This window comes from Nannospalax galili, unplaced genomic scaffold (genome assembly GCF_000622305.1).
Source record: "Nannospalax galili isolate Female #2095 unplaced genomic scaffold, S.galili_v1.0 scaffold403, whole genome shotgun sequence".
In the NCBI taxonomy this organism is placed as follows: Eukaryota; Metazoa; Chordata; class Mammalia; order Rodentia; family Spalacidae; genus Nannospalax; species Nannospalax galili.
Genome location: NW_008350130.1, coordinates 215,937 through 231,908, shown reverse-complemented (window position 1 = coordinate 231,908; position 15,972 = coordinate 215,937). Strand labels below are relative to the sequence as shown.

Genomic DNA, 15,972 nt, shown 5'->3' with positions numbered 1-15,972 from the left:
GCAGTACTCTTGCCAAGAATCACAGAACTCTTGGAGCCAGCAGAAATTGCTAGGGAAAAATTAGAGACTTTCTTTGACATATAGGCACAGGTAAGTAACTGATTGCTAAGGTAATAAGCTTGATAATTAACATATGGCATGTCATGAAATTAAAAAGCATTTATATAGCAAAAGAAACTGTCAGGTTAAGAAGTGGATTAAAGAATGGTAGAAAAATCTTCACTAGCTCTATATATGAGAGAGGATTAGTATCTAGAATATATGAAGAACTCAAAAAACTAAACATCAAACAACAAAAAGCCCCCACAAAGCAGCCCAATTAAAAAATAGCTGTGAAACTGAACAGAAAATTCTCAAGAGAAGAAATGTAAATGGCTAAAAGTATGTAATAAAGTGTTCGATATCCTTAGCCATCAGGGAAATGCAAATTAAAACTACTTCAAAAATTCTGTCTCACCTTCATCAGAAGAATGACTGTCATTAAGGAAACAAATGAAAATCTGCTGAGGATGTGGGGAACGGGGAATACCCACTGTTAGTGGGAGTGTAAGTTGGTGTAATCACTGGAAGTTAGTCTGGTAGTTTCTCAAAAAGCTAGAAAAAACTACCATATAATCTAGCTAAACCACTCTTTGACATATACCCAAAGGACTCTATATCCTACTATAGAGATATTTAGATATCCATGTTCATTGCTGTTCTGTTCACAGTAATTAGAAAATGGAATCAGCCTAGATCTCCATCAGCTGATGAATGGATAATGAAAATGTGGCACATATAAACAGTGAAATTTTATTCTGATCTAAAGAAAAATGAAATGTGCAGGAAAATGGATAGAACTGGAAATTATGATAGTGAGGTAACCCAGGACCAGAATGACACATACGACATGGTCTCTTTCATATGTGGATCTTAGCTTTGAATTTTTAGATTTGTGTATTTTGGAGTATCTGTAGAGCTCAAGAAACTAGAAGGAGCCCCTGAGTTGGGGTGGGGGGGTGTCTTGAGGATTGAGAGGGTCGTAGACGACACACATGATACGAAAGTAGAGGAGGGGAATACCGATTAAAGGTTTGAGTCGGGGTGGGGATAGGAGCACAGGGGAGAGAAAGGGATGGGGTTTGGGTTAATAAGAAGTAAGGATGTGTGAAAATGCCTCATGGAAACCCACTATTTTGTAAGCTTATTAAAATATATAATTTAAGGGGCAGGAGAGATGACTCAGCAGTTAAGAACACTGGTTGTTCTTGCAGAGGACCCAGGTTCACGTCCCAGCACCCACATGGTGGCTAATAACTGTTTGTAACTCAAGTTCCAGGGGATCTGACACCATCGTCTGACGTCCATGGATGTTACATGACATGGGTGCACTTACATGCAGGCATAGCACTCACATAAAATGAAAATAAATAAATTTTAAAAACTAGGAAAAAAACAATTTAAATAAAAGGTGGGTGAGTGAACACAGGTAATTCTGCCTATGTAGGTCTCTTAGAAGGAATTGGTTATTAATTGAAAAACTCAGGGGCCAGATGTTGGATATCTCCCTTTGAGTTATTAGTCATACTTTTCACTGAACTTTTTATTTGACTTACTGAAATTTTTCATTTCTGTCCTTGTTTCAGTTTGGTTTTTCTTCAGTATTTCTGTCTTGAATTCGTTTCATTATCTGATGACTTCCTTCAGTTATTTATGTTCTCTTGGAATTCATTCAGGAATACTTTAATGTTTTGTTTTTTTTTTGACTACTTTGAATATATTTAAAATTGTTCTTTTGATTTCTTTCCTAATTACTATGGGATTGGTAATTTTTGTAGAGACATATTGTCTTGTTTTTTCATGTGTTTTTGTGCTTAGATATTTCTCTGGTGTCAGACTTACTTACCTTTCTTTCAGTGGAGTGCGGTGTTCAGGAGAGATGAGGTTGTCGTAGGATTGAGGTGACATCTTCCTTTAGGTTGTCAGGGCACTAGGCTGTTATCATCATACCTCCTCTGTGAGCTGAGTGCTGCCTACAACAGTGGTCACTAACAGTAAGCCCACTGTGAAACTAGAGTAGCAGTTTATTGTAATACAGTCACTCTTTTAAGTACCATTTGTTAAAAATCAAGAAATCATGGTGGTATTAGTGATAATAGGTTTTGGGCTTGGAAATACTGGAGTGGGATGTACAGAAAAGGGGAATAGTAGAAGCAGAAAACAAGTTGGGAGTGGGACATGGGGGAGTTTTGGTTGAAGGTAGATTGAAAAAAGGCATGGTAAAGATATGCCTCCAGATAATGTAGAACAGTCTCTTATGTTGTCCTGTACACTGGGGCTGCCTACCTTCTTTGGGAGAGGTAAAAGAAAGAGTAAAGGGTACAGAGAAAGGGAAAGAAAAAAGAAAGAGCAAAAAGAAAAATAAAACAGAAGAGGGCAGATAGGGGGTTACCAGGTGGCCTGCTGTATCACTTAATTTTCTTTCCAAATTATCTGTAAGGAAGCCAAAACAGTAAGATATAGGAGAGTAATACTAAGTTTTAGAAAATGAAAAGAATGGGGCTAGGTAGATAGCTCAGTGAGTAAAATGTTGCCATCAAGTATGGGCACTGAGGATTTGAAGAACCCAAGAAGAAAGCAGACTTAAATGGACAGTCACTACAGAAGGAGCCTGAAGATCTATGACAAAGCCATTGTTAGGATAGTTGTCTTGCTGAAAAAAAATTAGTATGCTTGCTGTCTTGATTGCAGGTCTATGTGGACTATTGGAGGTAGTCTCTATTGTCTAGAGGTTGAAAAGATTGAAGTTATACTAGGAAGCTTATATACAGTCTTAGTTATAGAAACCTTAGAAGCTTTGGAGCCCAGGTGATGAGTTTTCTGTCTGCCTGCCTGCCTGCCTCCCTCCCTCCCTCCCTCCCTTCCTTCCTTCCGAAAAAAACAAAGAAACTTGTGAAACTGATTTTTACGTGACTAAAATAAGTGCCATATGTTCCTAAAACTATACAATGGATTTTTTAATTAAGGCTATAAAACCAAGATAAAATGTTTATTTAAATTAAGCATTCTCATAATTCTCTTGGTATTTCTCTAGGACAAAAACAAGTTGATGGATGCTCTGAAACATGCCTCCAATATGCTTGGTGAACTTCGGACTTCAATGTTATCACCAAAGAGTTACTATGAACTTTGTATCTTTTGAATGTTTTGAAGAATAAACATTTGGGTTATACTTTTTTTTTAAAAAATGTATATGTATGTGTTGCCTGCATGTATGTAAATGCATCCATATTATGCAGTGCTCATGGAGGGCAGAAGAGGGTGTTGGATTCCCTGAAACTGGAGTTACAGAGAGTTGTTAACTGCCATGTGAGTGCTGGGATTCGAACCCAGGTTTTCTGCAAGAACAGCCAATGTTCTTAACCTCTGAGCCATCTCTCGAGCCCCAGTACTTATTTGTTGATAAGACCAATTTTATTGTTTCTGTCTTATTTATTTTCTTAAAGGAGACAAATGTAGATTTATGAAGAAAAAGAAGAGAGTGGGAAGGGCTCCAAGGGAGGAATAGCGTTTGTTTTTTTGAAACAGTCTTTTACTTTGTAGTCCAAGGTAGCCTCAAACTCACAGCAGTCCTCTTGCCTACCTCAGCTTCCTGAGTGCTAGGATTACAGGCATTAGACATCATGCCTGGCTTTCGTTTGTCTACACTTTTTTTTTTTAATATTTTATTTTTATTTTATGTGTATGAGTGTATTGCCTGCATGTCCGTAAGTGAGTGCTGTTGCCTAGTGCCTGTGGAGGTCAGAAGAGGGCGTCTGCTCCCTTGGAACTGGAGTTATGTATAGACCACTGTTAGCCACCAAGTAGGTGCTGGGAACTGAACCCAGGTCCTCTTGCAAAAACAGCCAGTGCTCTTAACTGCTGAACCATCTCTCCAGCCTCTTGTTTGTACTTAACATTTTCTGGAGTTATCATTCTATTATTATTTAGACAAAATACTAGTCTTCTAGGCAGATACACTAAATGAGAAAAGGAAAACTTGTTTCAGAGTATCCTTTTCCAATCTTAAATAACTCCTATTTTTTTCTTTTTTTGCAGTGCTGTCTAGGCAGGCAGTCAGCCTACTGAGCTGAGTACAGCTCTATGCTTAGATTTCTTTAAATGGGTTATTCTTTCTTAATTTTTGATGAGTATTAGCTATTGGTAATTGGTTTTTTGTTTTGTTTTGTTTTTGTTTTTGAGGCAGGATTTCACTATGTAGCCCTTTCTGGTTTGACTGGTCTCTAACTCACAGTAATCCTCTCGCCTCTGCCTTTTATGTACTGGGATTACAGGTGTATACTACCATACCTGGATGATTTTTTTTTTTTTTTAAGATGATGAGGCTGGTCTTGAATTCTTGGATTCAAGTGATCTTCTCTTCTTAGCATCCCCAAGTAGCTGGGAATATTTTTGAGACAATGAGTTGCTATGTAGATAAGGCTGGCCTTGAACCAGTTATCCTTCTGCTTGAGTGCTGCGATTTCAGACATGCAGACACTGGCTTGAAAATCTTAATTTTATAAGCCAACTGAAATTCTGTCTTTAAGCAGTGTTTCTTGTAGGCCTAAATGTAAGATATCTTACTTATGGAAATCATCCTCTAGCCTTAGCGTACTGGTTAGCTGGGATTATAGGCATGTACCATCATGCCAGGAAGCTCAATATTGTGGGGTTTTTTTGTGTGTGTGTATGGTGGTGGGAATTGAGCACAAGCCCTTCTGCATGCAAAGCCAATACTGGTACTACCGAACTATATCCCTAGCCCTGCTCAATAGGTTTAATTACTCCAACAAGTAGTTACAGAATTTTGTTTAGATTAATTTACCTTCATTCTTAATCCTTAATCATAATTAAAAGATATGGCTATTTCTGATGAGTTGCACTACTTGGAGGTTTACCTTACAGATGAGTTTGCTAAAGGAAGGAAAGTGGCAGATCTCTATGAACTTGTACAGTATGCTGGAAACATCATTCCAAGGCTGTAAGTAATGAAGCACTTTTATGTCTGTATTTCCTCAAGCTTCGTGCTGTGGTAGTATGGTAGCCAGTGAAGGTTATCCAATGTATGGTTAATGCTCATTGAAAACTTGTGTTTGCATTTCCTGCCTTGCATTGTATCCTTTTTCTTTTTTTCCTCCCCTCCCCAATCTGTCTCTGTCTGGTTTTTGAGACAGCATATCATTATCCTAGGTTGACCTTAAATCATGATCCTCCTGGCTCAGTTTCCCAAATGCTGGGAATATAGGCATGAGTCACCATGCCTATAAATGGTTGCATATACCTATGCTACTTGGGAGGAAGAGGCATTGCTACAAGTTTAAGGCCAGTGTGAATGACAGCAAATTCTAACTCAGCTGGGACTACATAGTGAGATCCTCAGAGAAAGAGAGATAGAGAGACAGAGGAGAAAGAATATTAAAAAAGCAATTTAAAAGTATTAAAAGTGTTTAATTTCTTAACAAATGAAGATTCACATTTTGGTAGCTACTTTGTTACTTAGTGTTTTGGGGTCAACTCACTACGTAGACCAGGCTGACCTTGAACTCACAGATCTGTCTGCTTCAGCCTCCTGAGTGCTGAGATTAAAGGTGTGTGCCACCATTCCCAGCTTAAGTAAATTTATATTAGAGGAATTTTGCAATAAAAAAAAAATGGGCATCATGTTTTGTTTAAAGTTTTGCATACTAGAAAATAACATGACAGTTAATCTGTTTCTAATATTTTAGAGGTGATAAAGTATATATATATAAATACATATATATGGTTATTAACGTACAGGAGTTCTTTACTTACCCACAAGCAACCATGTGCAAGAATATTAAAGAAAAATTCCAGAAATAATTGTTTTATTAAATAATTTTGTATTACATTCTGATTAGCATGATGAAATTTGGTATTCTGCTGGAGATGTGAGTCATACTTTTGTTGAGCCATTGTCCACCAGCTCTGTTTACCTTGCTTTATTCTCATTGTGTATGCATTGTATCATCTCACATCATTGCAGGAATGATGAATACAGTGTAATAAGATAGATTGCATTCACATGACTGTTATTATAGTATATTTTAAATTATTCTGTCAGTTACTGTTGTTATTCTCTTTGCTGAATTAGTGAACTTTTATCATAAATATGTATGCATAGGAGAAAACAATGGTACATACTGGCTTCAGTTTCATTTATCAACAGGGTATCTTTGATCATATCCTCATGGGTAAGAGGGGTCTGACTACTGGTATCAGTCAGTGATATTATTTATTTTAAATATTTTAGTGATTATATTTAAAGTTAGATGTTTTTTTCCCCATAATACTGGAGAAGACAATGTAGTTCCTGTCTTGTTTATTTAATGTGTGTGTAGTACACAATTACATTTTTGAATATTCTATCTCTAATCAAAACATCTTTTCATATTTCTAGTTATCTGTTGATCACAGTTGGAGTTGTATATGTCAAGTCATTTCCTCAGTCCAGGAAAGATATTTTGAAAGATTTGGTAGAAATGTGCCGTGGTGTGCAGCATCCATTGAGGGGTTTATTTCTGCGAAATTATCTTCTTCAGTGTACTAGAAACATTTTGCCTGATGAAGGCGAGCCAATGGAGTAAGTATCCTCCTTGGTTTGGTTGTAGTGTTTTTTTCATAATAAAATGTCTTAAAAGTATAGAAAAGTATACAGAAATAAGAAACCGAGTATCAGTGATTTTTTTTCCACTCACAGTCCCTGGTAGCATTTTGTGTATAGATTTTCACTGTGATTTAGAACTAACTTGGTGTGCATGGTGTGAGACAAAATGCGCTCATATGCCAATTTGTCTTTGGGTTAGAATCTGCTTTTTTATACAGCCCAGGCTGCTCTTGAATTTCCAGCAATTCATCTGCATCAGCCTCCTGAGTGCTGCTGGCATTACAGCCATGAACTACTATGCCTGGCCATTTAAAATAATGTAGAACATTACCATTTATATTATGTATTCTTCAAAAGAATGACTTTTAAAATGAGTTAGTTTTTTTTGTGTATGAGGCAGCCAGTTTTTAGTAATTGTTCTTGAGTATATATCAATTTTTATAATTTATGGACCACTAGTTCCTCTAGAATATGAATGATTCTAGTGATCTGTAAATACCACTTAGGTATTAACTAGTAAAAAGAAGCAGCAAAAATTATTTATAGAGACCACTGTTTCTTGTGTGATCTCTGTTCTAGCACTGAAGTCCATACTTTTTTCTCACAGCAGTGGCAGATAGTCAGCTAGGAGTGGTGAATGCTTTAAGTGATAGGTCCCTAGACTAAGAATCAAGATTTCCTTTTGTTTAAAGTTTACCCATTTATTTTCTTTTTAAGGTATGTAAAAATCAGTAGTTTTGAGTATCTGCATCAATTCCTTAAAAAAGTTATGTGAGCATGATGTGTATGTGTGGGCATGTGTGCCATGGTGTGTGTGTATGTAGGTCAGAGGACAGCTTTGTGGAATTGCTTTTTTCCTTCTACCTTTCCCAGGCTCCTGGGGAATCAAATTCAGGTCACTAGGCCTTTGCCTTCTGAGCCACTTCACCACATCCCTCCATTTTTTCTTTTGAAATAGGTTCCCGTTATATAATGCTTGCCTTGAGCATGTAATTCTTCTGTTTTTGACTCCCAAGTTCTGGCATGTGTTACTATGCCCAAGATCCTTTCCTTTATAAAAGAAAAATACGTAGTAAAATCATATATGTGACAAAGTTAAACTATACAGAAAAGTTAAAGGTTTAACAGTGTACAGAGAGGATAATGTGTTTGCTTTATTACAGTTTGAATTTTGAACATTAGGTAATCAATAAAAAGATTTCAAAAACTAAGTTCCCTGTCTTAGGAGATGAAAAATAAGGCATTGGTGACTTTCTTATAAAGCTCGCATTTCATTTTAAACCAGAATACTCAACAATAAAATTACATAGTTAGCAGTATACCATAAATGTCACATTTTTTTAGTCTTTTTGTATTTTAGTGGTTTGTTATAAGAGCAAGTCCAACAAGTTGTTCTGGTTAGGGAAGTGGGGAAAGTGATTTGTCCCCTTAAATTGCACCATATTTATTTTTTTCTGCTAGAATCTGTTATTAAAATTTAACACTAAGCCGGTGCAATAAAATTGAAAGTGGTTTCTTCAAGCATGAATATATTACAGAAATAGGAAGAAAATGAACAGAGGGGAATATATTAAATTGGGCCTGTCCTGTGTTAAGATTTTTCCAAATTTTTTTCTTGGCAGTGAAGAAACAACTGGTGATATCAGTGATTCCATGGACTTTGTACTACTCAACTTTGCAGAAATGAACAAGCTCTGGGTGCGGATGCAACACCAAGGACATAGCCGAGATAGAGAAAAAAGAGAACGAGAAAGACAAGAACTGAGAATTTTAGTGGGAACAAATTTGGTGCGCCTTAGTCAGTTGGAAGGTGTAAATGTGGAACGTTACAAACAGGTTCATATCCTTGTTACTTTAGGTTATGAGATATAGACTGAAATCTTACTTTAAAAGCATGCATTTTTGTTAAATATTACGTTAAAAATATTTTTAACTGGTTTTTACTGTAAAAGAGCTGTTAAAGTATATCATGTTCATGGATTAGAAGACTCAGTATTGTGAAGATAAAAGTTTTCTTTAAATCCATCTATAAATTCAGTGCAACTTCAAATCCCTGTTTCTGGCATTTCTGTTTTTTTTTTTTTTTTTTTACTTTTTTGAGATGGGTTTTCACTGTGTAGCCCTGGTTGGCCTAGAACTCACAGAGATCAACCTGCCTCTGCCTCTGCCTCCTGAGTGCTGGGATTAAAGGCATGTGTTACCATGTCTGGCCTCAATCCCCATTTTTTGTTTGAGAAGTCAACAGATTGATTCTAAAATATATGAAAAAGTGCAGAGAACCTGTAATTTCTGCTGAAGTTTTGAAAGAGTAGAGCAGAGGACCTAAATTCAAGATTAATACCAAAATGGGAGATAGTGTGTGGATTGACACATAGTATAGAGAGGTACATAAAGAAAGTGATGAAAGAAATACACACATAAATCATTGAAGGGGAATAAATTAGGGATCCATAAACTGTTCCTGTAAAGTGATAGTAAATATTTTTCAGCTTTGTAAGTCATCAGTTACAACTAGTAAACTCAGTGGGTGTATGGGCAAAAGCGGTCAAAACAGTAGGAAAATGAGTAGGCAGGGCTTTGTTACTTTGGGATATAGCTCAGTGGTATAGTGTCTTTTTCAACATGATTAAGGTGCTTTGTTTGATCCCTAGCACCTTAAAAACAAAACAAAATTTAGTTAGAAAATCAGATTTGCTAATCTCTGGATTAGAAAATCCATTATAGACTTATATGACTTCTTCACTTTCCTTTTATTTCCTCTCTCCTGCCCCTTCTTCCTCCTTTGATAGAATCTTGTGTAGCCCAAACTGTCCTCCAACTCACTTTGTTGCCAAGGGATGACCTTGAACTTCTGATCCTCCTAAATCAAGTACCGGGATTACTATCAAACCCAATTTGTGTGGCACTGATGATCAAACCTAGGGACTTGGGCATGATAGGCAAGCATTCTGTCAACTCAGTTACTTCTCTACCACCCCAGCCCCCTGGCAGTTATTTTTTAGGAGAGTGCAAAAGCAACCTTTTCAACAAATGGCTCTGGAACAATTGGATATCTACTTAATATATGTACATAAACTAATTCTTGACCCATTGCTCAGACTGTAGAGAAATACTCTATACTCTAAAAGTTGATCAGATACTTAAGTCTAAAATCTAAAACACCTAGAAGAAAACACAAGGAAATCTTTGTGATCTTGGATTGGTGAAGGCTTCTTAACACAATTTAGGCACAAACTACTAAAGAAATAAAAAAACCTTTGTTTTATATATTAAATAACAGCTCAGCAACTCAGATTTTTATATTAAAACAAGCTAATTTTAAAAGTTGAGAACTGAAGTGTGGATGAGAGCAATAAAAATACAATTTTTTAACCAGGGAGAGGGTGATGCACACCTTTAATCCCAGCACTAGGGAGACAGAGGCAGGCGGTTCTCTGTGAGATGGAGGCTAGCCTGGTCTACATAGCAAATTCCAGGCCAGCTGGGGCTACAGGGAGATCCTGTCTCAAAAAACCAAATACATATATATGTTTACGATTTTCAAGTTCACTGTGTTATTAGAGGAGTAGTTTGAGATTTTGACAATGTTTTTTAACTTACATGTTTTTCTTTGTTTTTTTTAGATTGTTTTAACAGGAATATTGGAACAAGTTGTGAATTGTAGGGATGCTTTGGCTCAAGAATATCTCATGGAGTGTATTATTCAGGTAAGTAAGAACATTTCTTTTTAAAAACATTTTATTTAATACTTTTTATTTTACGTGTGTGAGTATGTTGCTTGCAGGTATGTAAGTGCACCTGTGTTGTGCATTCCCCTGGAGGTCAGAAGAGGGCATCAGATCCCCTGAAACTGGAGTTACTGTCCATTGATAACCACCATGTGGGTGCTGAGACTCAAACCTGGGTCCTCTGTAAACACAGTCAGTGTCTTTAACTGCTGAGCTATCTCCAGCCTAAGAACATTTATTTCTTAAAAGTGCTTTTATTAATTTTCATTGTTTAAAAAAAATCTGGGCCTCAATGTGGTGACATTTACTTATAGTTCCAGCCACTTAGGCAGTGTAATGAGATTCTGTCTGGGGGGTGGTGGGGGGGGATCTTAGAAAAATTTTTCCTGAATTATTGTCCTTTCTTCAGAAATTTACTTTTTCTAAGCTTGGTCTTGGAATAATAACCTGCTTTGTTTTCCCTCAAAAATGTAGGAAAATAATCTTGAGTTTTCTAAGTCTCATTAGTTTAATTTTAGGTATATGTTAGTTTAGTGGTCTGGGCTTATGTTTTTAGACTATAGGTGTCTAAGATTAAATTATTTCTTTACAAATAAGGACTTGAAATACCAACGTGAGCTCAGAATATTAGGTAATATACTTGTGTCAATCAACTATTATCTGATTTTTAGGTTTTTCCTGATGAGTTCCATCTACAGACTTTGAATCCTTTTCTTAGAGCTTGTGCTGAGTTACACCAAAATGTAAATGTGAAAAACATAATCATTGCTTTAATTGACAGGTAAGATCAGCTAACACTGGAGGGCAAATGCTCTGACATAGGAATAATGAATTTAAACCACTTTCATAAATTGTTATTTTATTATATTAATGATTTTAATGTTATACACTAAAATTAATCTAGCTCTTAATATCTAGTGTTTGCCTAACTTAAGTGTGAAAGAAGCTTAACTTTTGAGGGAGGTATGATTTTAAAATTTTTTGATAGCTGGTTCTTATATAGCTAGCCTCAAGCTCAGTATGTAGGTGAGGATAATATTGAATTCCTGGTCCTTCTCTTCTGCCTTAACTCCTAAGTGCTTTGAGATGAGTATTTTTAATCTAGTGTTTAATTGGCATTATTGCATAGACTTTTCCATAAATTTTAATGAATCAAGCATTCATTGAAGATCAGGATTTCTCACAATGATGTAACCAGATTTTCTCAGCATTATCTTTCAATGGTAACATATTTGATCTAGTTTTCTTAAGTAGTAGTAGTAGAAAAGTGCAGATGATTAGAAATGTTCAGGTAATCATTTTGCAATCGTGTTTTCATAAAGAAGAATTTTATAGAATTACGTATTTAGTAAATTCCCTTTAAGTGTAGTGCTTTTAGCCATTGGCTTTGGTTGGTTAAAAATATAAAGCCTAACCTTTGATAATGACTGTAATGAGGGAGTACTTGGCAGCCTAATACATAACATGTCCTGTGTATTAGTATATATCATTATATAGCCAGAAACAGCAGCAAAGATTTATTTTAACACTTTGTTTTTAACTAATTGTATGATTAGCCTTAAAGTATGAGAATTTGTATAGCAGAGGTCTCTAAATTGTCTATTTTAGACAGCAAACATTGCATGCTTATTGGGCACACTCTTAAAGAAAGCTAGTTAGCCATATTTTCCTGTGTGGGATGTAATGTCGTTTAGCAATCTGAGTCAGTGGGTTTTTTCCTGCATTACAAAATGTGGATATAATTCTAATCTTGACAGAGAATGGAACAGGCATGTTTTTTTAATAGCTTAAGATGTAGGATATAAAAGTTAATTCTTAATTTTGGAATTAGAGCTTCAAGTCTTGTACTAAAAATAAAGTATCTTAAAATAGCCTCATTTTTATCTTTTAAAGATCATTTATTTAAAGATTTATTTTTATTTTATGTATCTGAGTGTTTTGCCTGCATGTATGTATGCATATCACATGTGTGCCCGTGGAGACAAGGAGAGGGTGTTGGGATTCCCTGGAAATGGAGTAATAAATGATTGTGAGCTGCTGTGTGAGTGCTGAGAACCAAACCTGAGTCCTCTGAAAGAGCAGTAAATGCTCTTAACCATCTTTCCATCATTTATTTAATCTAGGTATGATAGCACATGCTTCTGAACCCAGCAGTTGGGAGGTAGAGGCAGGAGTATCATGAGTTCTAGGCCAGTCTGGGCTATATAGTGAGACTCTGAAATAAATGAGTAGATAAATAAATAGATCAAAGAATGCCAATAGGATAAGACATCATTAACAAAACCTTAGTTAAAAAGGAATTGAGGTAATGATTGGTACATTCAAATTCTTGCTTTAAAAACCAGTTTTGAAAAATATTTTTTATTTAAAAAAAATACTTTATTTGTTGCCTACAAGTGTGTAAGTGCACCCATTTTGTGCAATGCCCATGGAGGCCAGAAGAGGGTGTCAGATCCCCGGAACTGGAGGAACAGATGGTTGTTAGCTGCCATGTGGGTGTTGGGAATCTAACCTAGGTCCTCTGTGAGAGCAGCCAGTGCTCTTAATGGCCAAACCATCTCTCCAGTCCCATTAAAAGCCATTTTTATCTAAGAGAAATATATTCATGAGAAATAGATTAAAACAATAAAGAATAAAACGATCCTACTTCTTAGATCCCTGTATCTTTAAAAATAAAAGGTATTTTCTTTTTTAGATTAGCTTTATTTGCTCATCGTGAAGATGGACCTGGAATTCCAGCAGAGATTAAACTTTTTGACATATTTTCACAACAGGTGGCTACAGTGATACAGGTTTGTATAGCATTTCCCCTAAGTTCTCAACTTTGAAATTTCTTTGCCTGCATATTGTTTTCTTTTAAATAAATTATATGATTTTTCTAAACATTCCAGTCAAGGCAAGACATGCCATCAGAGGATGTTGTATCTTTACAAGTCTCTCTCATTAATCTTGCCATGAAATGTTACCCTGATCGTGTGGACTATGTTGATAAAGTTCTAGAAACGACAGTGGAGATATTCAATAAACTAAACCTTGAACAGTAAGTCAAAGTTACATTAAGACAGTTTTTAAAAATTACATTTTTGTGTATGTGTTTGTGTGTGTATGCATACATACATGTGTGCCACAGGGCAGCTGTAGAGATCAGAAAATAACTTGCCGGAGTTGACTTTTTCCTTCCACCATGTGGGTCTCAGGAATCAAACTCAGGTTGCTGGGCTTGGTGGCAAGCACCTTTACCTGCTGAGCCATCTTGTAAGCCCCATTATGTTTTGTAAAATTTCTTAGTGGTATTTTTGTCCTGGAGTTGCCTTTCTTTCTCAGTTTTCTTTGAAACATGAGCATTTGTCTTGTTCGAGTATGCTAAGATTGTCATAATTGGTGTTAATCAAGATTGCCCTGATTGGTGCTAATCAGAGCAGAAAATTTCACCGGTTACATGATTGTGCACTGCAGTGAAGTAGTGGCCCACATGGCCCATAGGTAGTACCTTCAAGTTTCACTGTCTTCAATTCAGATCCCATTCTGCCATGAATGAGCTAGTTTTTAAAGTGCTAGAGAAACTACATCAAGCCAGTTTTTCCCTAGAAAGGGTTTCCTGCACATGAGTAAATTGTGAGAACAGATCAGTTTCAATATTTTTCTAATTTGAGTTTTGGTTTTGATACTATTGGGGAAAAAATAATGCTTTCTACTTGATCTTCAGTCATACCTTCCTAGACCTGTGGTACCCTCTAGTGGCCACTTTGGGCAATTTTGATGCTATTGTCTTTTCCCCAACAGTTTTCCCCTCTCTGGAACTGGATCAAGTTAGGCTTCCTTCTTTTTTCCAAATTATTTTTAATTCCACCTCATATAATCTTTTTCTTTTCCATCTCCCACCCATTGGTTTAGCTGCATCAAAAAAACTTATTTTCTCTACCTCTTTATTACATTTTGCCTTTGGGGTATTCCCATTTTCTAGTGAGCTGAAAAACACAAATCTTTAATGATAAATGTGAAAGAAAATCAAATGATATATCTATATCTTGTACGATAAATGAGTTTTACATTAAAAATTAGAAAAGTAATCAGAAACTCCAGTCTCTAAAGGTCTTGTAAATGCTAAGCTGTGTCTCTGCCTCCACAGAAGTTTCTTCAAGCTGTTACCTTACATTCAGCTTGCTTTTTCTTAATTGCCAGTAAAGTAATTGGAAGTGATACAGAAGAAATAACGTATGTGTTTTTCTGTTCTCATGCTTACTTTCATCTTGAATGTATAATACTCATTGGCTGCACTAGGAACCAAAGTACCACTTAAAACAATTTGCTGAGAAGGGTGAAATTAGTCAGTGACCTTAATTCTACCTACACAACCTGTTCATTAATTGAAAACTATTATCAGCAGAATTTCAGTAGATAAGTATATATGTTTAAATAGACATCTTTATCCTCATTTTGATGTTTTTGGTTTTGCTTTTTCCTTTCACACTTTTTATTATTTATTCCAAAGAGAGATACTTTTTAACATATTTTGCCAGAAATAACTTGAAGCAGGTTACATAAAAATATATATACAATGAAGTATAAGGGGATAATAGGAATAAGAAATCAAAGACCAAAATCCTAATGAGTTTATTGGACTTGCTAACAGAGCATAGAGTGGGGGTTTATTTACAGAAGAATGTCCCCCTCCCCCATTTATGGCTGCTCTGGAAAGTTCACACTCAAATATAGATCCTATGCCTTCCTGACAGCCCCACAAAATGGTGAGAGAGGTACCTTCTGGCATTCTTGGCTTACTTAGCCCCTCCATCACATGCAGCTAAGGTCAACTGGTTGGGTGGGAGGGGTAAGTGACTTGCCCCTTGACTCCTTGATGAGCTTGAGAAGAAGGTGTGACTATAGTTTGCTGGTATAGTGGTCAGAGGACACTTCCAGTTAACACTCTACCCCTTCCTCCAGCTCTTACGTTTTTTCCTCCAAACTCTTCCGCAATAGCTCATGAGCCTTGGAGGGGGTGATAGCTGTGGGATGATCTTTGTCCCGTTGTGGCAAGGCACTGAACTTTTGGGTCTCTACATCATCTGTTTTCCATGGGCTCTTGGCACAATTCAGTGGGATTCCATATATTGTAAGGATTTGGTGCTAGGACCCACGAATGAGAGAGAGCATATGTGTTTTGTTTTTCTGAGTCTGTGTTACTTCACTTAGTATAACAGTTTCTAGATCCATCTATTTACCTGAAAATTTCATTATTCATCTTTCTTTTACTGCTGAAATGGAAAACTCCATTGTGTAAATTTTCCACATTTTTGTTAACCACATGTCAGTTGAAGGGCATTTAGGGTGCTAGGACCCACGAATGAGAGAGAGCATATGTGTTTTGTTTTTCTGAGTCTGTGTTACTTCACTTAGTATAACAGTTTCTAGATCCATCTATTTACCTGAAAATTTCATTATTCATCTTTCTTTTACTGCTGAAATGGAAAACTCCATTGTGTAAATTTTCCACATTTTTGTTAACCACATGTCAGTTGAAGGGCATTTAGGTTGCTTCCATCTCTTAGCTCTTGTGAAAAGAGCAGCAGCAAACATGGTTGTATAAGTGTCTCTGCA

At 36.2% G+C, this 15,972-nt stretch overlaps 1 protein-coding gene across 1 annotated transcript in view; it reads left to right on the top strand.

Annotated features, from left to right (window-relative positions):
- Vps35 (VPS35 retromer complex component) overlaps window positions 1-15,972 on the top strand; it is a 54,204-nt gene that overhangs the window by 5,824 nt on the left and 32,408 nt on the right. Inside the window, exons 3-10 of the mRNA XM_008847363.2 lie at window positions 3,074-3,170; window positions 4,879-5,002; window positions 6,440-6,622; window positions 8,269-8,482; window positions 10,270-10,353; window positions 11,046-11,155; window positions 13,070-13,166; window positions 13,266-13,414. Coding sequence (XP_008845585.1) covers window positions 3,074-3,170; window positions 4,879-5,002; window positions 6,440-6,622; window positions 8,269-8,482; window positions 10,270-10,353; window positions 11,046-11,155; window positions 13,070-13,166; window positions 13,266-13,414 — 1,058 coding nt within the window. The remainder of the gene's footprint in view (window positions 1-3,073; window positions 3,171-4,878; window positions 5,003-6,439; window positions 6,623-8,268; window positions 8,483-10,269; window positions 10,354-11,045; window positions 11,156-13,069; window positions 13,167-13,265; window positions 13,415-15,972) is intronic.